This window comes from Artibeus jamaicensis, unplaced genomic scaffold, assembly GCF_021234435.1.
Source record: "Artibeus jamaicensis isolate MK-2021 breed Jamaican fruit bat unplaced genomic scaffold, CSHL_Jam_final contig_477, whole genome shotgun sequence".
In the NCBI taxonomy this organism is placed as follows: domain Eukaryota; kingdom Metazoa; phylum Chordata; class Mammalia; order Chiroptera; family Phyllostomidae; genus Artibeus; species Artibeus jamaicensis.
The window spans coordinates 6,920,545-6,941,539 of record NW_026521854.1 but is presented as its reverse complement, the minus strand read 5'-3'; the positions used below and the strand labels follow the sequence as shown (position 1 = coordinate 6,941,539).

Genomic DNA, 20,995 nt, shown 5'->3' with positions numbered 1-20,995 from the left:
TCGGCCGTGTCCTGCTGTGCGTTCCCGGGTGGCCGTTCCCACTCATGCCTTGGTGTATGTGGCCACTCGCCCCCCACACACACACACAGGCGGGCCCTGCGCGTGCGTGCCTGGCCCACGGTTCCAGCCGCGGGACCCACCCGCGCGCCCGCCATCGCCCCTTTAAGAGCGGCGCGCGCGGCAGGAGGAGGGGGCGCGCGCTTCCCGGAACAGCCCGCGCAGTGGGAAGAGAGGAAGAAAATAAACCTGCGGCTGAAGCTGGAGCTGCCGCCGCCGCCGTGTGGAGCTCCCCCGCGTGGATGATGCCTGCGGCGCCCGCGCGGGGCTCGGGGCGGTGAGGCCCGGGGCGCGGGGTAACTATGGCGACGACGAGCGCGGCTGGCCACGCCGCCTGACAGGTGTGGGGACCCAGCGGCGGCGGCTCGGAGCATTATGTACGCCAAAGCCGGCAAGGGCTCGGCCGTGCCCTCCGACAGTCAGGCCCGTGAGAAGTGAGTCGGGGGCCGGGGGCGGAGCTCGGCGGCTGCGCGACTTCCGTGGGCCCCAACGCCGGCACGCACCGCGAGGGGCACGTGGGCGCGGTGTGTCAGGCGTGCGGGGCCCGGGCGCTCCTGAGGGGCCGCGAGACTTGCGTGGGAACGCGAGACCCGAGGGGCGTGAGATTTGAGGGGGCGCCGGTGACCCGAGGGGCGTCAGGGGCTTCAGGGGTCGCGAGATTTGAGGGGGCGGGTGAGACCCGAGAAGTCCTGAGAGTTGAAGGGGTGAGAGTTGAAGGGGCGTGAGATTTCCGGGGGCTCACGACACTCGAGGGACCTGAGAGATCCAAGTGGCTAGGGGAATCGGGAAATTTGCGGGGAAGCACGAGGCCCGAGGCCGCGAGATTCGAGGGGGCGTGGGAGACCGGAGTGGGACTTGAGGGTCTCGAGACCTGCCCGACGGTCCTTCAGTGAGTGAGATTGCAGATGCGCGTGCGCGCGGGACCGCGATCCTGGCTGTTTCCCTCATTCTCCAGAGGAGTTTCCAGGGCAGGTGAGACTGGTCTTTCTGGAGAGAGGCCACCTGTTCTCTGGGCAGCTCGGTGGGACCCTTGGGGAGGCCACAGGGCTCAGTCCTGCGGTGGGGCACCTAAATGATGGAGTCCAGAAGTGTTTCCTCCTCTTTTGGGCGTGGCGCTGGGCTGTGGGTACTAGGTGCTCTTGGGTTGCTGGTAGGAGGACAGTACCTAATTCCCATATCCTGCAGTTTGGGGCTGCAGCCCGCAGAACTGGAAGCTCGGTCTGGGGCAGGGAGGCAGCCTGAAGGTGGCACTGCCACTTACCTGCTTTGTGACTTTGACTGTCCCTCTCCTAAGGTTCATTTTCCTCTCCTGAAAAATGCAACGTGGGATCAGTACCATCTCTCTCCCTTTTAAAAGATTTTGTGTATTTATTTTTAGAGAGAGAAGGGGGAGAGAGAGGAAGAGAAACGTCTATGTGAAAGAGAAATACGGCTCTATTGCCTCCTGTACCCGGCCCCTGCCAGGACCGAACCCACAACCCAGGCGTATACCCTGACCAGGAACCAAATCGGTGACTTTTTGCTTTGTGAGAGGACACCCAACCAATTGAGCCACACTGGTCAGGGCTCAGTGCCATCTCTTAGGATGGGGGAGGACTTGCAAGGTTCTGGGAGCTGTGACCTTCCCACAGCAAGGGTACCCAGTAGCTTGCAGTTTTGTTAAAGTGCCAGGGAAAGGTGCCTGCAGGAGGGAAGGCTTTCCATGGCCGATAGCCAGTGGCTGATTTGACGGATCCTAAGAAGTCCACCTACCTCTAGTGGCCTTGATGAGAAACAGGCTCCAGAACAGAGGAGGCTGGGTCACTCTTGAGAGGTCCCATGATGACACTCCTTGAGGGCCAGGCCAGGAGTGAAGACTTGTATGACAGGGCAGAAAAGAGGAGCCCTGGATATGGGCTTGCTTGCAACGTTCTCTTGTCCTGCCTCATCTGCTTGGGCTAATGGTGGGACCCCTCCCTTCCACAAGGATAAATGTCTATTCTCTACCCAGCTTCGATCATTTTGGAGAAGAGATTCTTCTGGCTAGATGATGTTAGGCAGATAACTGCCCTTTCAGGCCTTCCTTGCCCATCTGCACTGTTAGGAGGTTGGGCTTCATTTCCAAGCACCCTTGCACAAAGACTTTTTGAAACTGGCATCTGGCTTCTGCCCAGGTTGGAAGCAGGGCATGTCTGGCTTTGCCACCCCACCCCTGGGGGTCTTGGCATGTCCTCGGTCGTTCTCTTACACTGGTTTCTGGGCCTGGGTTTGAGTGTGATTGTTGGGAAGGCAGGTCCCAGAGCTGAAGAATCCCACATCCTAGCAGGGAGGCAGGTGTCAAGTTACTTGGGCAAATAAATGGGAGACCAAGCAGAGGGATGATCTCAAGATATTTAATGAAGAAAGCAAAGTGGGAAAGTGGGTGGTAGTGAAGTATGTGAGGGCTGTCAGGTGTGCAAAGACCTGGAGGAAGAGTAGGCAGCCTAGGGCGCAGCAAGTGCAAAGGCCCTGGCAAAGGAGCTGGGGCTGGGGCCCTGGGTGGGGCAGGGCCGCCCATGAGGGCTCTGTGAGGGCAAGAGAAGCTTGTGTGCCTGAGAGTGCACTCCAGCTCCCATGTGGAGCTGGGAATCTGGGAGAGGTAGGCGTGCTGATCTGGGTAAGAGTTGATGGCAACTTAGGTGTGGGCATGGAGATAAAATAAGGGAGTCAGAGATTGGAGCTGAGGGTAGTAGGTTTGGGAGTTGGGTTTTGATCCCATCAAACATCCCAGGAGAGATACAATTCTTTGAACCTGGCCTTAGCTTTTGGCTAGGGCTGGAAAGGGGGTAATTGGAATCGTGACCCCTTCTCTCATCACCCCCCCTCTCCCTAGCCTGTCCAGCAGAGGGTCTCAGAGGATGGGGGAATATGCAGAAATACCTGCTGTGGGGGCTAGAGATGCCGTGCATGGCTTATTCTTTAGTACCCCTTCTTCCTGAGCCATCCTGTGCTCATCCATTTCTCGTAGAGGTTCCTGGTTGAGTGTTAGTTTGGAGGTGAGGTTCTGCTGCTAAAGAAAGCTTGGAAAACACCAGAGGGGGATCAGGGCTTGGAGAAGAAGTGACCTGCCAGGCTCACAGGTTCTGGGCATGGAGAGCTCTAGAGGGGTAGACTGGCTGCTCTGTTTCCCCACCCAAAGTGTGGCCTGCGGGCCTTGCAAGGTGCTCACAAGGACTGGGTGAGAGGCTGCAGACACAGCACCCCGCACAGGCAGGCAGCCAGCCACACATGGAGCCACTTCCTGTCTCTGGGCTTCGACTGCCTCCTCTGTGAAATGGGGTGAAGGAGTTGCACGGCTCAGGTCCTTGGCTCTTCCTGGACTGTGTTTTGCTTCCCAAGCCCCTCTGATGCCCTGTCTCAGTATGGGGTGTGGGCCAGATTGCTTCAGAAACAGAGCGCCTGTCACTTCTCCGCCCTCTGGCTAAGATCAAGTAGGGGAACAGAGCTCCTGTGGGGTGCGCTGGCTGCCGGCCCCTGCCCTTGGGGGTGCATGGCAAAGTCTACGCAGGGTGGCTACGAGTGTCCAACACAAAATCGTAAACGTACTTAAAACATTGAGATTTTTTGCGATTACATGTCACAGTGTATTTAATATGTGGCCTGAGGAACTCTTCTTGTTCCAGTGTAGCCCAGAGACTCCGAAGAGTTGGACGCCTCCAGTAGAGAGTACAGTGATGGGGTGGCCCGTGGGGCGAGAGGGAGGCTGGGGCCCTTGGGCGCCGCCTGCAGCAAGGCACAGCCTTCCCGTAAACTGCGAACACTCCCAGCCCATGGGGAAGCCCATGAGTGACTGCCACCCAGAACTCACTAGCAGTTGCATTTTCTAGTTTTTTTTTTTTTTAATTTAGGGATGGAGGTGACAGGGACAGTTGGAGGCCCTTTATTCCCTTGGTATCACTCCACTTCTGCCTCAGAGGCTCTGCCTCTATGAGTTGGGGGGAAGAGCTCTAAATGTGTGCTGTGTATATGCTTCTCCTCCGGCATTTTGTGTGCTGTGAGGTGGGTTGCGAATAGGTCCGTAAATGCAAACCTCAGTTGGTGTTACTGAGCATCTCAAGTTTTTCTCCTGGGATTGAGATGACACATAGCCACAGAGAGAGTTTGTCAATTAGTCCAGCAGTTGAGAGGGTCACCTCGTGTGTCTGTCCCTGCTTCCAGGTGTGGCCGTGGGCATTCTTGTTGGTGAGGGCCCTGGTAAGAGATTCTTGAGGAAGGAGCCCCCCGAGCTGAGTCCGGGAGGCTGAACAGAGCCAGGGGACCGGGGAGCTTCCGCTTGCCAAGAGGCCTGGGGAGAAAATGGGAGGAGAGGGAAGGCAGGGGTGGAATTTGTGTGTGGGGGGGTCATCACTGGCCACTGGGTGGGAGAGAATCCGTAATCAGCAGAGGCTGCCAGGAGGCTGGTGAAGAGGTGGCCACACCTTGGCAAGAGATGGCTGAAGGCCTGGCCTTGAGGGTGGTGGAGAGGAGGGAGGAAATGTGTGGGCTGGAGAGTCCCTGTGTGGGGTATCGGTGGGAACTGGCTGGTGGATTGTGTGTGGTGGGGGAGTGGCACAAGGCTGCCATGCCGCTGCTTCTCCTTGCCCCCGCCCCATCCCAGCTTGTGCCTCCAGGGGCTTTAAGGGGGAGGAGGGCACTGGGCCACTGAGCACCCCCCTTACCATAATTCCTGATAATTGTGGTAATTCTTGATAATTATGGTGATAGTGCTGCATTTTAGTTCACGAGACTCTAACAAACCATTGTCACCACGTCCCTGCACATCCCCTGTGCCCTTCTCCCCGTGAGCACCCCAGGACCAGGCACCCCATATCCTCCACGTCACTGTTCCTTCTGGAGGGAGGGTATTTCTGGGGCCACCCACGTTCCCTGCCACCCATCTGCCATTTTGCAGCCAGAGCTCCTCCAATGGGTGGGCTCTCCGTTCTGCAGGTTGTTTGTTTTGCCAGGAGCAGGCCCCAGAGCCCTGCCCTCCCCTGTAGCCCAGCTCAGGGCCTGGGTGGTCAGTGGCTGCAAGTCCTCCCTGGAAATCCTGAAACAACCTGCCACCTGGCCTGGCTTCAAAACTTTGCACCAAAAACAAGAGAAACAGCCCAGAATTCCTCCCTGAGATTCGATCCTGGTAAACATGTAACCGAAATCAGCAAAATTAAGAATCTTCTCTGGCTTCTCTTCACTCTTGAGATGAAACCCCAAATCCTTAGCATCAAGCCAGTAAGTGCTGACCTTTCCCAGGGCTCACAGACAACCACCTGGGTTAGTTCCGACACTCCAGAGAGGCGGTCCGGGTGGTCAGGGGCCTGGGGTGCTCCTGTGAACTCCATAGGGAGGGGAACGAGACCAAGCCCCTGCCCTCCCAGCTTTGTTTTGGGGGGGCCACAGGCAGTGAGCAGAGACTTGTGCCGAGTGGGAATAAATAAGACAATGAGGAGACATTGGGCAGGGCGGGGGTTAAGTGTAACAGAGAAGCCTCTGACAGGCCATGCTGGAGCCCTGCAGGTCTCTCTACGTGGAAGGGCCCCTTCGTGGGGGAACAGCCTGTGCAGAGAGAGGCCCTGGCATGGAGCGTGGCTGGTGTGTGAGGGGCACTGGAGGGTGTAGCAAGGAGTGCTTTGGGGATGTGTGTAGACTCCGGGGCTGGAGAGAGCAGCCACTGGAGGGGCCTTGTCAAAATTCAGGTAAGAGAGACGGTGGCCTGGACCAGGTGTGTAGTGGAGACAGCAGGCGAGAGCTTTTTCTTTAAGGTTTTACCTTAAATTCAGAAAGTACGGCGGTCTTGGTCTTGGGGGACAGCACGTCCCAGCCCTCTGAGTCGGTGCCAGGTCACCCAGTTTGGACCACAGGGTGGTGGGGGTGGGGCGGAGGGGAGCTGTGGCGAGGCAGATGGAGGTTGGGCCTTTAGACACCAGGTGGTGAGTGGACCCCGAGTTCGGGAAGGCCATGCTGGAGCGCCCTGCAGGCAGTCGTGTGAAGACACCCTCAGAACAGGAGGCAGGCTGCCTGGAGAGAGGAGAGGAGAGTGGGCGGGGCTGGGCTGCTGGACCTGTGGCCCGGGTCGGATGCCCCCCCAGAAAGTCCAGGGCCGGGGAGACAGAGAAGGACCTGGTGCGCTGGCAGCATGGAGCCCTTGGTGGATGTGGGGCACCAAGGCCCACTTCTTCAGGAGGCTTATGGACCCCCAGGAGAGCCTTCTGCTACTAGGGGTGGGGGGTGTGGCCAGAGTGCAGCCCATACCCTCCCACTCCCCTGAACTGCCAACTCCATCTTGCTACCTGTCTCCAGGTGTCTCACACCCCCAGTCCTTCCTGCTCCCTGCACAGACCCTCAAAGTGGGCACAGGGCTGGCCAGACCCCTGAGCCTCTTTCTTTGCCTGGAGGGTGGGATGGTGAGCAGTTCTGGGCTTTTCACATCCACTCCTTCAGCAATGGATATGGGTCTGGGGATGCAGACCACTCGGGAAGCCCCTAGAAGGGAAGGTATCTCAGGAGTGAGTTCGACAGGTGAGCCTGGGGGCCAGGGGCCAGGAAGGCGACTGGGCTGGAGAGGGGTGGACGCTGGAGGACTGCTGGGGGGGCCTGAGCTGGAGGTGCTGCCAAGAGGGGTGTGATGATGTGCGGACTGAGGCCAGTCTTGGGGGATTCATATGCTTGGAGCCGCGTGAGCATCATGAGTTCTACACTCTCCCACGAGTGGCCGCCTCACGTCACTTGGCACAGTGTGTGCTGTAGAAACAGCTCACCCTGGGACGGCTGCCACCTGGGACCCCCGCCGTCCCCTCCGCCTCGTCCTCTGTAGCACACGCTGCCTTCCAACTCACCACGGAACTTCCCTTCGTGTGTCATCACTCCACTGTTCCCCTCACAAGCAGGTGGCCTTTGGGGAACAGGGATCTGTTGTGTTCCCTGCACGAGGAGGCGCTGGGTGAATGCTGGTTGAATGAATGAGTGAAAGAAAGGGCGGATGGGTGAAGGAGGTATGAGAACCCAGGGTAAGGGCAGACTTGGGGTGCAGAGCATGAGGGCCAGGAGAGAGGGCAGGAACTGGCAGGGGCGTCTGATGCCAAGGGAGCGAGGCTGTGGGGCTCGAGGACCCTGGCTGGCCTGGGAGAGGGCAGGAGGATGAGTCAGAGCAGGCTTATTTTCAGGTGGGGCTGTCAGGCAGGGGAGACCCGCTAGCTAGGTCAGAGGCACAGCCCCGGGCCTGCCCTTGGGGAGACCCCAGTTTTGATGCAGAACCCCCAAGCCCACCTGCGTCCTGGCTGGGCAGTAGGAGGATCCTGGGGCCCCGGAGGGGCCAGTGTCAGTGGAGCAGGGGGCGGGGTGCTGGGGGCTGGCGAGAGGGCTGAATCTTGTCTCTCTGCCAGCTGGTGTGGAAGACAGATGGGAGAGGGGAGGCAGAGGATGGAGCAGCCTGGGTGGCTCTGGGGATGGGTGGGCCTCCCTGTGTGTCCCATAGAGGGCGCTGCTGATTGACGAGTGGCCCATGTGCTTGGGGTGGGCAGCTCCTGAATTTGCGTGGGGGGTGTACCAAACACTGTGGGCGTTTTGACAGCTAAGCAGAACTGCTGGCCCCATCTCCCCTCCCCCACCCACACTGCCCCAGACTCTCCATGGCGGCTGGCACAGAGACTTGGCAGGCACTGATGCCCAGGAAGAAGATGGGCCCCAGGGACACCTGGAGGAGGAAGGCCTCAGGGAGGAGAGGAGGGCCCTTTCCTACCTTAGCAGGCAGGGCTGGGGGCGAGTGAGGTGCCAGCACTGGGCCCTTGCCCTCTGGGAGACCTCACGCGGTGCACAAGCAGGTGCGATACCTAGGAGCCCTTCTCTAGGCAGAAGACCTCCCCAGGGCCAAGGGTGCTCTGGGGTCTTGGCATTAGCAGGACGGGGCTGGGACTGAGTCCACGAGGGGGTGTTGAGCTAAGCAGAGTTTGGCCTGGGAACGGGGAGTTGGGGACTGCTGGCAGTGCTGCGTGCAGCAGGGGCGGAAGGGCAGTATGTGTTGGTGGGTGTGTAGGCGTTGGCCCGGCTGAGCAACTAGGGAGGAGGCCATCTCCTGGGAGGAGTGGGGGAGATGGGGTGTTTGGGGACCAGTGGCAGGCAGTGGGTGAGGCAGGGGGTGGGAGCGATCAGGGCTCACTGTGGGCCCCCTGCTCCTCGTCTCCACCTCCCCAACTGAAGGTAGGCGGAGACCTGCCTGAGACCCCCCTCCAGGGGTCCTTGAGGAGAGGCTGGAGGCTGACTCCGCCCCAGGCCTCCTGAGAGCCTGTGTCCCTCCCACCCCCCACAGGCTGGCACTGTACGTGTACGAGTACCTGCTGCACATCGGGGCCCAGAAGTCGGCCCAGACCTTTCTGTCCGAGGTAAGCTGGTCCAGCCTCTCTACTCCTGCCCCGGGTTCTCTCCTCCTAGTTTCTGTCGGGGCTGCAGTGGTGGTGCCAGGTGGCCCCTCTGAAGGCCCTTGGAATGGAGGGCTGGGGTGGGTCCGGGCCCTCGGCTGGCGTACAGGCGTCTTTCTGTCCAGGGATCTGACGTTTGCTACTCTATCCTCATGCTTACCCAACTGTCCTCTCTCGGCTGCTTTGCTTTGATCTGCTGCTTCCTCCCCCATGTTCCCTGCCTGAGGTGGTTCATGGGGCAGGGGGCGTTCAGCAGACCGGGCAGTGGCTCCTCACCTGCCTTCCTTCTCCTGTGCAGATCCGATGGGAGAAGAACATCACGCTGGGGGAGCCCCCGGGGTTCCTGCACTCATGGTGGTGGTGCGTGCGGGGCAGGCGTGGGCAGGCTGCGGAGGGGCTGGGTGAGGGGGACGTGGGGAAACCATCATTTCCCCCTGCCACCCACAGCGTGTTCTGGGACTTGTACTGTGCAGCGCCTGACCGCAGAGAGGCATGTGAGCACTCCAGCGAGGCCAAGGCCTTTCAGGACTATGTGAGTCCTACCCCGGGGACCTGGTGTGGGCAAGGTGGTGGGGCCTGGGGCAGGGGAGCCGTGCGGTCTGTGCTTGGCTCAGGCAGGCTGGCTGCTGGCATCCCAGTGCCCTCCACTGGGCCCAGGGTCACTCACAGGGAGGCTCATCCCACTGCACTGCAGCCCCCACCTCCTGTGGCCAGCCCCTCACTTGCCCTTCACTTGAGCCCCAGTCTCGGGTAGACATACTGCAGCTCCTGCCTCCACCACCGCCTGTGTCCCGCCGTCCCGGCCTCTTCGAGCCTCCCGAGGCAGGAGTCCTGCTGGGTTCTGGAGTTGAGCTGACAGCACCTGGGATGCTTCCTGACCTTACTGTGTGACTGGGGTTGCTGACTACCTCTTTGGCCTCAGTTTCCCTCTTGGTTGATGGGAAACCAAGAGGGTGTCTGGGGTGTCTGAAGCTGTGTCCGTCCTTGTGCCTCTCTAGTGTCCCTAGGGCTGTTACCCTCACAGCCTGGCAGCACCCAGGGCCCCACCTGCGTCTGAGCTTCTGGAGGGGGACAAGGGTAGGGTTCCACATCTGTGTGAACAGTGCTTCCTGGTGTGCACCAGTTACCATGGCAGCAGGGCACCTGGGGGAGCAGGCTCAGGCACAGCAGTGGGGGGTCAGGGTGCACAGGGTGTCGGGACCCTGCAGCCTCTGCTGTAGCTGGGGCCACCTTGCCCACCCTCGGGGGGGGGGTCCCGCCTGCCTCTTTCAGGCACCTCCAAGAAACACCAGCACGCCTTAGCCTGTTGTCATGGCAATGTGGGCTGGGTGCCTTTGGGTGGATGATTGACGTGGGGGGTCCTGCCCAAGCCTCCTGAAAGGGAGGGTGGGCCGGCTGTGCATTAACCCTTAAGAGCCTAGAGTTGGGGAGCCCAATCTGCCCCCCACCTCACCACCATACCTTGTGGTCTCGAGCCCTGCTCACAGCTTTCCCCACCATCACCCTCCCCCACCCCCACAGCCCAGGAACCGCTCTGGTGCCTGCTATACCTATGAAGGGGGACTGCCCCGCTCCCAGTGTGGTAGGCAGTCGGGGTGTGGACAGACCCAAGGCTGGGAGGCCTCCCCCTCCAGCCACTGAGGCAGGTCTGCCAGAGTAGCTATGACAAGCCATAGGGCTGTGTGTTTGTACAGAGGTGAGATGGAGGCAGGGGGACCCAGGGGCTGAAAGCTTTGTTCCCACCACCCCCGGGGTCCCTTGGGCTGTCAGGTGACTTGTGCTGGGTCCTGGGAGTGTTCTCAGGGACCCAGGGAGTATAGATGTGGGAAAGCTCCCACCAGTACCCCCAGCTTGGGGCCTGGGCAGGAGTCCTTTACAGGCAGACCTTTGAGAAGGAGCAGGAAGGGTGCCAGGCTGCAGTTTCCCTTAGGGAGGGGCTGGTCTTCAGGGGCCCCTTGCCCCACTCCTGCTGGGCAGGAAGTATTGTGTGACTGGGCTAGTTCTTAACCCCTCCGAGCCCGAGTGGCTGCAGTTCCACCAATTCCTGAGCACCCGGTGCTGTTTGCGCCAGCCTTGGAACAGCAGTAATGGAGACACACTGTCCCCTTCCTCCTGGGGCCTGGCGGGGGAAGGGGTGGGTGATACAGAAAGGAGTGGGGCCCTCATAAGAAGCGCTCTCTGCTCAGTGCCCTTTCTTACTCTTCGATGTGTCCCCTCTGCCCTGTAGACTAGCCCTCCATCCCTCCTCCCCACTGCTCTGCCCCCAAAGGCTGACAAGCCTGGGACTTGCAACTGACCAGAGCAAGTGACTTGTCAGCCTGTCCCCTGTCCTCTGCCCTTGGCCCACAGGATAATGCCCTCTAGCACCTGGCCTTCTCCCCTCCTCCATCTGAGGAGAGGCTGGGGGCCTGGGCACTGCACCCGGCAAGTCCGTCTCTTCCCCCAGCCCCTCCTGGAGGGCTGGGGAGTGGTCTGCACAGCCCCTCTGCGGAGGAGCCCTGGAAAGGGAGGTTCATCTTGAAGCTGTTGATCTTTTGTCTGTTTATTTGGCACATTTTGAGTAGAGCTAGGGGTCTAGCTAAGCTGCCGTGCTAGCCAGGAGGACACAGGTTGTGTTGGGAAGGGCCTGGGGTGGGGGACGGTGCCCCTACCCAACGGAAGTTGGATTTGTATGGAAAGAAATCAGCCTGTGCTGGACAACTGACTGTGTGTATGCCAGTCCCCTGTGGCTGACATTTTTAGACCCCCACAGTCCTCAGGCTCAGGACTCTGGGGACTGAGATCTCTGGATTCCTGGCCTTCTTCATGGGCTCTGGGCCCAGCCTGGCTGGGCCCTGACTACCTCCAGGTTCCCAGGTGCAGCACGGAGGCAGAGCCCCTGCAAGGCCACCCAGCAAATAAAGAGTCTGTGGACCTGTTAGGGTTGTCAAACTGGTGCAGGAACAGGGGCAGCTGCTTCGTCTCCCAGAGGACCCACCCTCCCGTGCGTGGACGGAGGGTCAGATGGCTAGGGTTCCCTGTTCTGTGGGACTGGCTACTTGCTGGGAAGAGGGAACACTTGGGCAGAAGCGGCCTGACCGAACCGTTGTGTGTTGTCCACCCTGCAGAGTGCTGCAGCTGCCCCCAGTCCGGTGATGGGGAGCATAGCCCCCAGCGATGCCATGGCAGCAGGCCCCATGGCGCCTGGCTTCTTCCAGGTACAGCCAGGGCTGGGACCCTTCCCTTTCCTTGGGCGCACATGTGACAGAGAGACAGGTGTGGGTCCCACACTGGGAGAGGCTGGAGCCAGGCAGGCTGGAGTTGGGGGGAGGGTTGTGGATGTGGTGGGACGCACATGCAGGCCTTGGTGGTGCTGGCAAAGGAGGGGCTATAGGATCTGGGCCCCAGTGCAGGAGAGGGTGGGGTGAGTGTGCCAGGGCGCCTGGGCCCACGCCCATGACCCCTCCTTAGGGGATACCCCCAGTCCTGCTGACTGGTGAGTGGCCCACCCTCTTGCCTCCATGGCAACCCCTCCCCTCCCTTGACCAGACTCAGCAGGGCCTCAGGAAACAGTGGAGTTTCAGGTGACCCAGCTCTTCCAAACCCATCTGGTTCTGTCCTAGGGTCCCCCTGGCTCCCAACCACCCCCCCACAACCTCAACACCCCAATGATGGGGCCTCACATTCAGGTAAGGACCTGTGACAACCTGCCCCTTTGACCACACATGCAGCCCTCTGCGCTCGCACGCACCAGGAGCCAGCTGCTGTGGTTTGCTAGTTGGGCCTGGAGGAGGGCGCAAGCCAGGTTCTGGGCCCGGGCGCAGCAGGAGCCAGGTAGCTTTGGGAGGGGGTGAATGGGTGGGGGAGAGGTGCTGATCCCTGGCCCACCTCTTCCAGCCCTTCATGTCACCGCGGTTCCCGGGGGGCCCCCGGCCCACCCTGCGGATGCCAAGTCAGGTGAGAGAGGGAAGACGGATGGAGGGCGGGCAGGAGCTGGGCCAGGGTGGGGACACCCACACTCAGTGGTCCATGCCCCCTCTGCAGCCTCCTGTGGGCCTCCCTGGCTCCCAGCCCCTCCTCCCTAGCACCATGGACCCCTCCCCACGTGCTCAGGGTGAGTAGAGAAGCTCCAGCTGGCGTCCTCCATGACTCATCAGGACCCCGGCTCTAAGTGCCCCCTCCCTGCTGCCTCACTGTGCAGCTGTCCCTCCCCCAGGCATGTGTCCACACTGGGGAGTGGTCCCGACCTGAGCCACCTTCCTTCTGCCCCCACCCCAGGGCATCCGAACATGGGCCCAATGCAGAGGGTGACTCCTCCACGGGGGATGGCCGGCGTTGGGCCCCAGGTAAGGGGTAGACCTAGGGGGCTTCAGGGGGTCTCCCCTCTTGGCCTGCACTCAGGGCCCTTTCCCCCTCACAGAGCTACGGAAGTGGCATGCGGCCCCCACCCAACTCCCTCGCTGGCCCAGGCCTGCCCACAATGAACATGTAAGGCCCCTAAGGGACCCTCAGAGTGTGCCCCCAGGGGCCACAGTCCAGCTTCTTGGGGCTGGATCAGCACAGCAGCGTCGGGTATTATTTATTCCACTGTTGGTTGGGGAAACTGAGGCCCAAAGGCCAGTGAGTGAGGGGTTGAGATTTCCAAGTGGTTACCACATAGCCAACATCTGCTGTTTGGGTCAGGGTTGGGGGTGGTGTGCTGCCTGGCCCGGCCCCAGGTTCTACTCACCATCTTTTAAAAGGGGCCCTGGAGTACGTGGTCCGTGGGCCAGCCCCAGTGGCAACTCGGTGAGTTGGGGAGTGGGGGTGGGTTGGGTTAGGGGTGTGGAGGGTACAGTCTGCCAACTGCTCACTGCTGCCCCTCTTCCTAGATCCCCTATTCTGCCTCCTCCCCTGGCAGCTACACAGTGAGTGGGGCTGGCATTCAGCAATAAGATGGTGGGGGGAACAGGGTGGCAGGTGGGGGCCTTTCTAATGTTTTGTCTACCTCTGCATGCAGGGACCCCCAGGAGGCGGTGGGCCCCCTGGAACACCTATCATGCCCAGTCCTGGAGGTACTAGGGTCTGGGTGGGGTGTGGGGGGGTGTTTGAGGGAGGCCCCCAAACCCAGGCCTTCCTGCGTCATCTTCCCCAGACTCCACCAACTCCAGCGAGAACATGTACACCATCATGAACCCCATCGGGCCGGGTGCTGGCAGGGCTAATGTAAGTGGGCAGCTGTAGGGTAGGGGCTGCTGAAGGTGATGGCCCAGCTGGCAGGGTGGTGGCCCGAGTCCCACCCAGTCCTTCTGCCCACAGTTCCCACTGGGCCCCAGCCCGGAGGGCCCCATGGCAGCCATGAGTGCGCTGGAACCTCACCACGTGAATGGATCCCTGGGTGAGTGGGCGGCCGGGACCCACCCCTCACGGGCTGCTTTGCTAGCCTCATGCTTCCACTGAGGGCCCCCCCTCCACCGTGTCTGAACCTGTGTTCCATGTAGGGGCATCTGGGTTGTGCCCTGAGCTTCTGTGGATGACTTAGTGAGGTGGGCTGTGCTGAGGGAGGGTCCGATAACTAAATGGCGGGGAAGCCTGGCTGCCAGCATTGGTACCCCTTCAGGCCTCCTCCCTGGGCCCCTGGCAGGCCGGGCAGAGGGGGTGGGCCCTGCTATGGTTGGGGGATATGTTTGCGGAGGACCCCAGAGCAGGCGCGTCTGAGCCGCGTGACTCCGTGTGTTTGTCATCCACAGGCTCGGGCGACGTGGACGGGTTGCCGAAGGTGAGAAGCTTCACTCCGGCAGGGCTGGTGTGTAGGGTGGGAGGGCAGGACCGAAGTCTCGCGCTGACTGCAGCTGCCCCCAGAGCTCCCCCGGCGCAGTGGCCGGCCTGAGCACCGCCCCGGGCACCCCACGGGATGACGGCGAGATGGCGGCCACCGGGACTTTCCTGCACCCATTCCCGAGCGAAAGCGTAAGCGACTGCGTCGACTCTCCCCCCGCGGCGGCGTCGGGCCGGAGGGGCCTGGCGGGCAGGCCCCGGCGGGGCGGCCGGGGGGCCAGAGCAAGACCGTGACTGCGGCGGGCCAGGTGGGGGGGCGGCCGCGGCATCCTTCCCCTGCTCTCCCTCCCCACTCCTGCCCTGGTGTCACGTCCTTACCCTGTCCCCACCCAGTGACCCTTGCCCCAGGGTGGCCTCAATTCCCTAACTTCTATACCTGCCCCCCACCCCGCCCCCACTCCCACTGCACATAAGCCCCATTGGTCCATTTGTCCATTCTCGGGGGGCGGGGGGCGGGTCCCAGCCTAGGCCGGAGCTGAGCCCGCCCCCGCGCGCCACCCCCTCGTCTCTCCGCAGTACTCGCCTGGGATGACCATGAGCGTGTGACGGGGCAGTAGCCCCTTGCCCACAGCTGGCCTCGTCCTCTGCCCAGCGCCCCTGCCTGGGGCCAAGGGCCAGTGGCTCGGGTGGTCTGCAGGGGAGGGTATGAGGTCATACCTTGGGCAACCGGACTCCTGGTCAAGGCTGGGAGGCCACCCCCGCAAAGGACCCTCATTTTATTAAAAATACAAAAACGCAAGGACCTCAGAGATGTTCTTTTCCATGTGGGCCCAACCCCCACCCTCCAGTTCTTTTTGTCCTGGGGGACTCCTTTGGGACTTCCTTTCCTCTGGACGGCAAGGGGTGGGCCCCATCAATAAATGTAACTTGTTTTGGTTTTTGGTACTTGGTCTGGAGATTACTTAATTTTGGTTTGTAGCCCCACCCTTAGGGCTGGATTAGGCAGAAGCCTTGGGGGTTCTGGAAGGTCCCTAAGGGTTGAGACAAGTGTTGAAGGGTAGGTAGGAGTCCTACCAGGTGAGAAATAACGGGGGGTATCATGGTCAGGTTGAAGCCCCGCAAACCCACAGGTGTTGCTGATACGTAACAGTGCTTTTATTGTATAGGAGTCTGGGAGGGCGGGTCCAGAGGGGAAATAGGGGTAGGAGTCGTGGGAGCTGTATGGCTACCACCTCAGGTGGTGGGCATCAGGGGTGCCTCAGTCTGTGAGTGCCCATTGGCATCACCAGTACAGCCATTGGGGGCCGCTGGTGCCGATTCTTTCTTGTAAGATACATGGCAGGCAGCCACATGACCAGCTTGCTTGAGGCTGGAGCGCTCCATCTTGTGCTCCAGAAGCATGTGGTTCTGCGGTGGAAGCCCCACGCAGGCCCTGGAGGACAGGTGGGCATTCAGCAGGGCCTCCCATCCCTAGGGCCCTGTGCGCACCCCCAAGAGTGAGTATAGGACCAAGGGTGGGACACACCTGAGGATGTTCTCAATGCAGCTGCGCTGTCGGAAGAGTGAGTTAACCACAGGGCTGCCTGGTGGAGCCAGCGGCGCCTTAAAGAGGAAGCCCAGCAGCGACAGGACTGGGTGGAAGCCCTGTGGCTCTGGGTCCGAGTCCGTGCAGAAGCTCACACGCTGGCATAGTTCAGTCAGCAGCACCAGGTCCAGCATGATAGGTGCGGCCAGGAGTGAGTCCTGTGGGGCCAGTGGGTCAGGCGGCAGGTAGGCAGGCAGGTGGGGGGATCCCAGTCCTCCCCCCACACACTCCACACCTCGCAGGTGTTGTGTAGCACCAGTGTGTTTGTGCCACCCAGCATCAGCTCTGATATGTATTCATCCATTGCGCGCTTGCTGTCACCCACGTACGGCACGTACTTGATAACCACCTGGGGGGCGGCAAGGAGTCACATGGGCCCACCTTCCTCTGCTGGGGCCCCCCAATGCACCCCCCCTCCCCCGTCATCTGCGCCCAACACACGCAGTGGTCCGGCTCCTCGCCAGGTGCATAGAGCACAGGGTTGCTCTGAACCATGTCATCCACCACGCTGCTCTTTGACACCTCCTTGGAGCGGAACTGTGGCGGCGCTGACAGGTTCTGCCCATCGTTGTTGCCCAGGTGGTTGTAGCTCACGATGGACATGGTCTGTGGGAACAAGGAGTCCCTGCTGACACTTGAGGCCCCTCAGTGCACAGCCTGGAGCTCAGGGTCTAGACCCCACCCCCTGAACCACGCACCCCCCCAGGCCCATGCACCTTGAGGCCGGAGCTGATAAGGAAGTCAACTAGCACGGACTTGACCTTGGTCTGGCCTGACTTGAAGTCATCTCCTCCCACAAAGACACGGCGCTGCCAAGCAAGCTCAAGTGCGCCGGGCACTAGAGTGTTCTGTGGTGACCCATTGAGGAAGGCACAGCCCTCCAAGATACTGGCCACAGCAAAGAGTGTGGAGGGTGACACCTCCAGACCTAGCTGTGGGTGCAAGCGGACAGTCAGTAGAGGGGTTCTCTGGGCTGGCCCTGACCATGATCCACCCTGGGTACACCCACCTGGATGGTACGCAGCAGGTTTTCAGCAGTGTCATTGAGGCCAGGGACCAATTCGCTGAAGCGCTCCGTGTTTGCTGTCCACAGTACAATGACTTTGTCCAGCCCCGCGCGAGACCGGAAATCACGGATATCTCTGCGGATCTGCTCCAGCTAGGGAAGGGGTAAGGTAGTACAGGCCTCCTGACCTGTGGGGGCCTGAGCTACTCAGTTCCCCAACTGCAAAGAGGAGCCTGGACCCTTGGGATGGAGGCAAGGGGACAATGTGGTGTGGGGGGCAAAACGGGGGTAAATGGGAAACAGGTGGCAGTGAAAGGGGCAAATGGTAGTGAGAACAAGTGTTGCACCTGCTGCGCCCGCGTGCCAGGGATGAGGTTGTCAGCACGCGCGCTCTGGTTAGCTGCGATGAACTCGGGGATGTAGACCGAGGGCCTTGGGCGCAGGGCCTCCATGTGTGGCCACAGCTGCTCCTGCAGCCCCCAATCCAGCACCTGCGCACGGCGCATCGCTTCGGCCAGGTTTAGTGATGATATGTCCCAGCCTGGGGGCAACCCTCAGGCTAGGCCAGGCCCTCAGCTGGGCCCCTCCAGGCCCCGCCTCCCACCCCACCCCTTGCCCCGGGCCCCGCCCACCATCAAACACGAGGTCATCTGGCGACACCATGGGCAGCAGTGCGTGGAAGGGTACGAACACCTCCTGGCCCTCAGCATCCAGGCCCAGGCTAACGGTGCCAGCCTGCGTCAGCGAGCCATAATAGTTGGCCTCCTGGGTGTGGTGTGGGAGGGAGGAGACGGAGTGATGATGGTGGCGGTGGGCACAGTGTGGGAGGGCTTTGGCTCTGCTCCAAGCCAAAAGCCCCTTCTCCCCCCACCCCCCGAAGTCTCTCTCCAGAGACCGCCAGCACCTTGGCACCTTAGCCTCTGCCCTGTGGAAACCCCTCTCGTGGACCCAATCTCTCAGGGCCGGTCCCCTCCTGCACGGACTCCTGCAGAGTCCTAACTTCCATAACACCCCATTTGACCCTCCACCTTGCGACCCATGCGGGTAGGCCAGGATAGGCGCAGTCGGTTGGCCAGCACGGCAGCGGTGAGCGTGGAGCCATTGTTGCCGCCCCAGCCGACGAGCATGACTCCAAGCCGGGGCACTTGCCTGGCAGTCCGGAAGGTGAAGTGCGTGGAGGATGGGTGCACCTAGGGGCGGGCAGTGCAGTGAGTCCCGGGCTGCAGACGTTGGGCCAACCCACCCGCTTCCGGCTCTGTGGGCTCCCCAACGCCGGGCTTCCCTTGCCCACCTTGAGGGTGCCACCCTCGCGCCTGACGCTAGTTGTCCGGTACTCGTACTGCGCCTCGATCGCCTCGGGGCCATAGACCACGTTGGGGCTCTCAACCACAAACTGGGCTCCGGCCTCCATCACAGCGAGCTGGGGACATAGGATTGGCAGGAAGTCAGCGGGAACACGAGGACTGGCCCAGCGGACCTCGATTCTCCAGACCTACACGCAGCCCGGGTTCCCCCATATCCCACTCACCAGCAGCGTCGGTTCAGACAGCGGCGCAAGGCTGACGTTCTGGGCGCGCGAACTCAAGAGAAAAGAGCTGTGGCCCCGCCCATGCCCCGCCCCTCGCTCGCCCAGCACTGTGGAGCGGGATGCAGGGGGGAGGGGCACGCTGGCCTTGGACTCGGGTTCGAGGTTCAGCAGCGCAGAGCCCACGAGGCTATCACACACCCGCCCCACCGCTCGCTGTGGGCACCCACGTGGGTTATAGACCCCGACCCCTGCATGGGGTATGTTGATTCACGTCGCAACACAGTCTTATTAGGGCACGCTGCATCTTAGCCCCACTTCACAAAAGAAAACATTAAAGCACTAGGCCCAGTCACAAGGCAGGATGGCTGGGCCTACGAGGGTGGGTGTCCCTGGGTCGGACATACTGCAGGGGAAACTGGGTCAGCGGAATGAGCTAGGATTTACATCTCAATGCCAAACTGCCTTCCAGCCCAGGCTGCTTCCCCTTCCCTCCCGAGTAGCAGCACCCACCAAGCGCTCAGACCTCTGATAGGGCTCTCACATGTGGGGGTTCTGAGAGGCGGAGAGGAGGCGTGGGGCGAGTTCCTGGGAGAGAAAGGTTTCCCTAGCTGTAGCAGGAGGGCTTGGCAGGGCCAGGTTGGGGGGCCGCTGTTAGATGGATGGGCCGGGGAGAAAAGGGAATGGGCAAGGCCCAGGCAGCCAGCTGGGGAGGAGCTAGGCTTGCAGAGCACTGCATCCCACTAGCACTCAGTGATAAGAGAGCGTGGGAACCTGGCGGGCGGGCGGGGGTGGCTCCCCAGGAACTTTCCAAAACAAGAGGCCTCCTCTGGCTGAAAAGTTTCCACAACTGGAGTTGGCCCAAAAGGTGGGTGGATAGTTGGGAACATTGGCAGGAAACATGGTCAGGGCCCCGGCCTTGGAGGGTGGGGCCTTAAGAATGGCCCCTGGCTTTGCTCTCAAGGGGCCCCCAGTGTAGGGGAGTTGGTAATAGCCTGGGGCACCCCCAGCTGGAGGGAACTCAGAGGGAGGGCTGGTCAGGGAAGGCTAGAAGGGGACTTGAGATCTGAAGACATATCTTATCAAGAGATACAAATGGCTGCCCAAACAAAAACCTTGGGGCATGGGTTCAGGAGCAAATGAAAAGGTGGCTGGGGTGCAGAGGTGGTGTGGGGAACCACGGCAGACCCTCAGGGGAAAGAATAAGGTGTAAATATTTTGGCTTTGTCCTGGTTCTTGGGGGGAGACTGAATTTGATCATGAGTGGCCAGTGATTTACTCATAAACGTAACCTCCATAAAACCCCCTCAACGGCGGAGTGTGGCTGAAAACATGAGGTGCTGGGAAGGTGACACACCAAGAGCAGGCATGGTAGCCCTGGGCCAGTCCCCACACCCTGCCTCCGCCATCTCTCCCTTGGGAGCACTGTGAGCCATTCTAGCAAATCACCAAACCTACGAGGGGGGTCGTCCGAAATCCTGATTTATAGTCAGATGTTCAGAAGTATAGGTGGGCTGGTGTCTGAAGTGGGGGGCAGTCTTGTGGGGCTGAGCAGCTTAACCTGTGGGGTGTGATGCCAGCTCCAGAAACTGAACCGTTGGATATCAGAGGGTCACAGGAGGAGCTCATACCTCCAGGCCAGATGTGATGTCATGGGAATGTATGTAGAGAGGAGAAAGGCCCCAAGACACAGCCCTAAGGAACCTTGGCATTCCCAGGGCAGCATGTGGCAAGTGCCAGCAGGAGGCTTAGGGCAGAGCGGGCCCAGACAGGCTCTGTGGCCGGGCAGTGCTGGGGGCAGCTGGGGGCTACTCCTCACTGTAAGACAATTGCTGGGATTGCTGGGTGTGCAACATCGGGTGAATATGCTGCTTAGGGGCAGGTGGCAACTGGGGACCACTGTCTAGACCAGACCACTGTCTTCACCCGACCACAGGCTCCCAAGCACATGGGCAGAGAGCTATCTTGGTTACTGCTGAGTGCCAATGCCCAGGGGGAGCCTAGTGCACAGGAGCAGCTCTGGGGTCCAGTGCTGGTGGGAGGACAAGCAGCAGGAGAGGGTGAGCAGCCCCAAGAGCCATGGTGTAGGTCTTGAGGTCTTGAAGAGCCATGGTGTAGGGACAGACCCTTTGGGTCCCTGAGTGGGCTGGACTCATGGCGTCCTTGGCATAGGAAGGACAGTCAGGGAACCAACTGCCTGCAGCTGCAGCACACTAACGAGGCGATGGCCAGGGTGGCGCCAGGCAGTGTGGGGGGCTGCGGACAAGGCTGTCAGAGGTGGGAGGTGGATGGGCGGGCAAGCTGAGGCGTGACAGGAGGAGGCAGGGTACACTCTGCCCTACCAGGCCTGCCTGACCTCACCTCCCCGTGCTCCCGGGATCCCTGGGCCTTCTCAGAATTCAGGCCAAGGTCACTGGCCAGGGGGCCACCAGGGAGGCTGAGGCCCACAGCCCTGACCCCTGGACATTAATCCTGGTCTTAGCCTTTATCTGTTTTTTCCTCCCAAAATAAATGCCCACTCCCCACTCTGTCCTTGGAGGCCAGGACTTCTGCCTTTGGCTCCTCACCTGGAACATGGGACAGGATGGCCATGGGCCTGTGGGGCTCCAATGGGCCTCATCGTCCCCATCCCAACTGGGGACACAGGGGACGCCCTAGAGTGCCAGCCTAGGAGG

General features: G+C 61.0%; 2 protein-coding genes across 21 annotated transcripts; one reads left to right on the top strand and one right to left on the bottom strand.

The window, feature by feature from the left end:
• The first annotated feature begins 195 nt into the window (after window positions 1-195).
• On the top strand, window positions 196-15,149 carry SSBP4 (single stranded DNA binding protein 4). Of its 19 annotated transcripts, none has more exons than XM_037142063.2 (18): window positions 196-491; window positions 8,360-8,432; window positions 8,767-8,828; window positions 8,916-9,000; window positions 11,576-11,665; window positions 12,071-12,136; window positions 12,345-12,404; window positions 12,492-12,561; window positions 12,726-12,793; window positions 12,868-12,935; window positions 13,190-13,235; window positions 13,319-13,354; window positions 13,447-13,501; window positions 13,582-13,652; window positions 13,746-13,824; window positions 14,177-14,205; window positions 14,289-14,512; window positions 14,781-15,149. In XM_037142063.2, exons 1-17 carry the CDS (start codon window positions 433-435, stop codon window positions 14,496-14,498), a joined length of 1,227 nt encoding a protein of 408 aa, XP_036997958.1. In that variant the 5' UTR covers window positions 196-432; the 3' UTR covers window positions 14,499-14,512; window positions 14,781-15,149. The 19 variants fall into 19 exon arrangements, with proteins under 19 accessions (XP_036997958.1, XP_053524040.1, XP_036997952.1 ...); XM_053668065.1 differs by having other exon boundaries at window positions 13,731-13,824; XM_037142057.2 differs by having other exon boundaries at window positions 13,558-13,652; window positions 13,731-13,824.
• A 186-nt stretch (window positions 15,150-15,335) lies between these two features.
• ISYNA1 (inositol-3-phosphate synthase 1) lies at window positions 15,336-20,995 on the bottom strand. Of its 2 annotated transcripts, none has more exons than XM_037142053.2 (11): window positions 20,888-20,995; window positions 18,087-18,215; window positions 17,824-17,985; window positions 17,428-17,560; window positions 17,143-17,336; window positions 16,799-16,948; window positions 16,506-16,721; window positions 16,231-16,395; window positions 16,025-16,138; window positions 15,730-15,947; window positions 15,336-15,636 (listed from the first exon to the last, which is right to left on the bottom strand). In XM_037142053.2, the coding sequence occupies exons 1-11, from the start codon at window positions 20,894-20,896 to the stop codon at window positions 15,438-15,440; spliced, it is 1,689 nt and encodes a 562-aa protein (XP_036997948.2). In that variant the 5' UTR covers window positions 20,897-20,995; the 3' UTR covers window positions 15,336-15,437. The 2 variants fall into 2 exon arrangements, with proteins under 2 accessions (XP_036997948.2, XP_036997949.2); XM_037142054.2 differs by lacking the exon at window positions 20,888-20,995 and adding an exon at window positions 18,324-18,427.

Coding starts and splice junctions, on each gene's coding strand:
- SSBP4 (XM_037142055.2), top strand. CDS start 433: ATGTACGCCAAAGCCGGCAAGGGCTCGGCCGTGCCCTCCGACAGTCAG. Junction 492..8,359: donor GACAGTCAGGCCCGTGAGAA/GTGAGTCGGGGG, acceptor CACCCCCCACAG/GCTGGCACTGTACGTGTACG. Junction 12,936..13,189: donor GGCCTGCCCACAATGAACAT/GTAAGGCCCCTA, acceptor ATCTTTTAAAAG/GGGCCCTGGAGTACGTGGTC.
- ISYNA1 (XM_037142053.2), bottom strand. Junction 17,986..18,086: donor GCGAGGGTGGCACCCTCAAG/GTGGGCAAGGGA, acceptor GCCCGCCCCTAG/GTGCACCCATCCTCCACGCA. Junction 16,396..16,505: donor TTATCAGCTCCGGCCTCAAG/GTGCATGGGCCT, acceptor TTGTTCCCACAG/ACCATGTCCATCGTGAGCTA.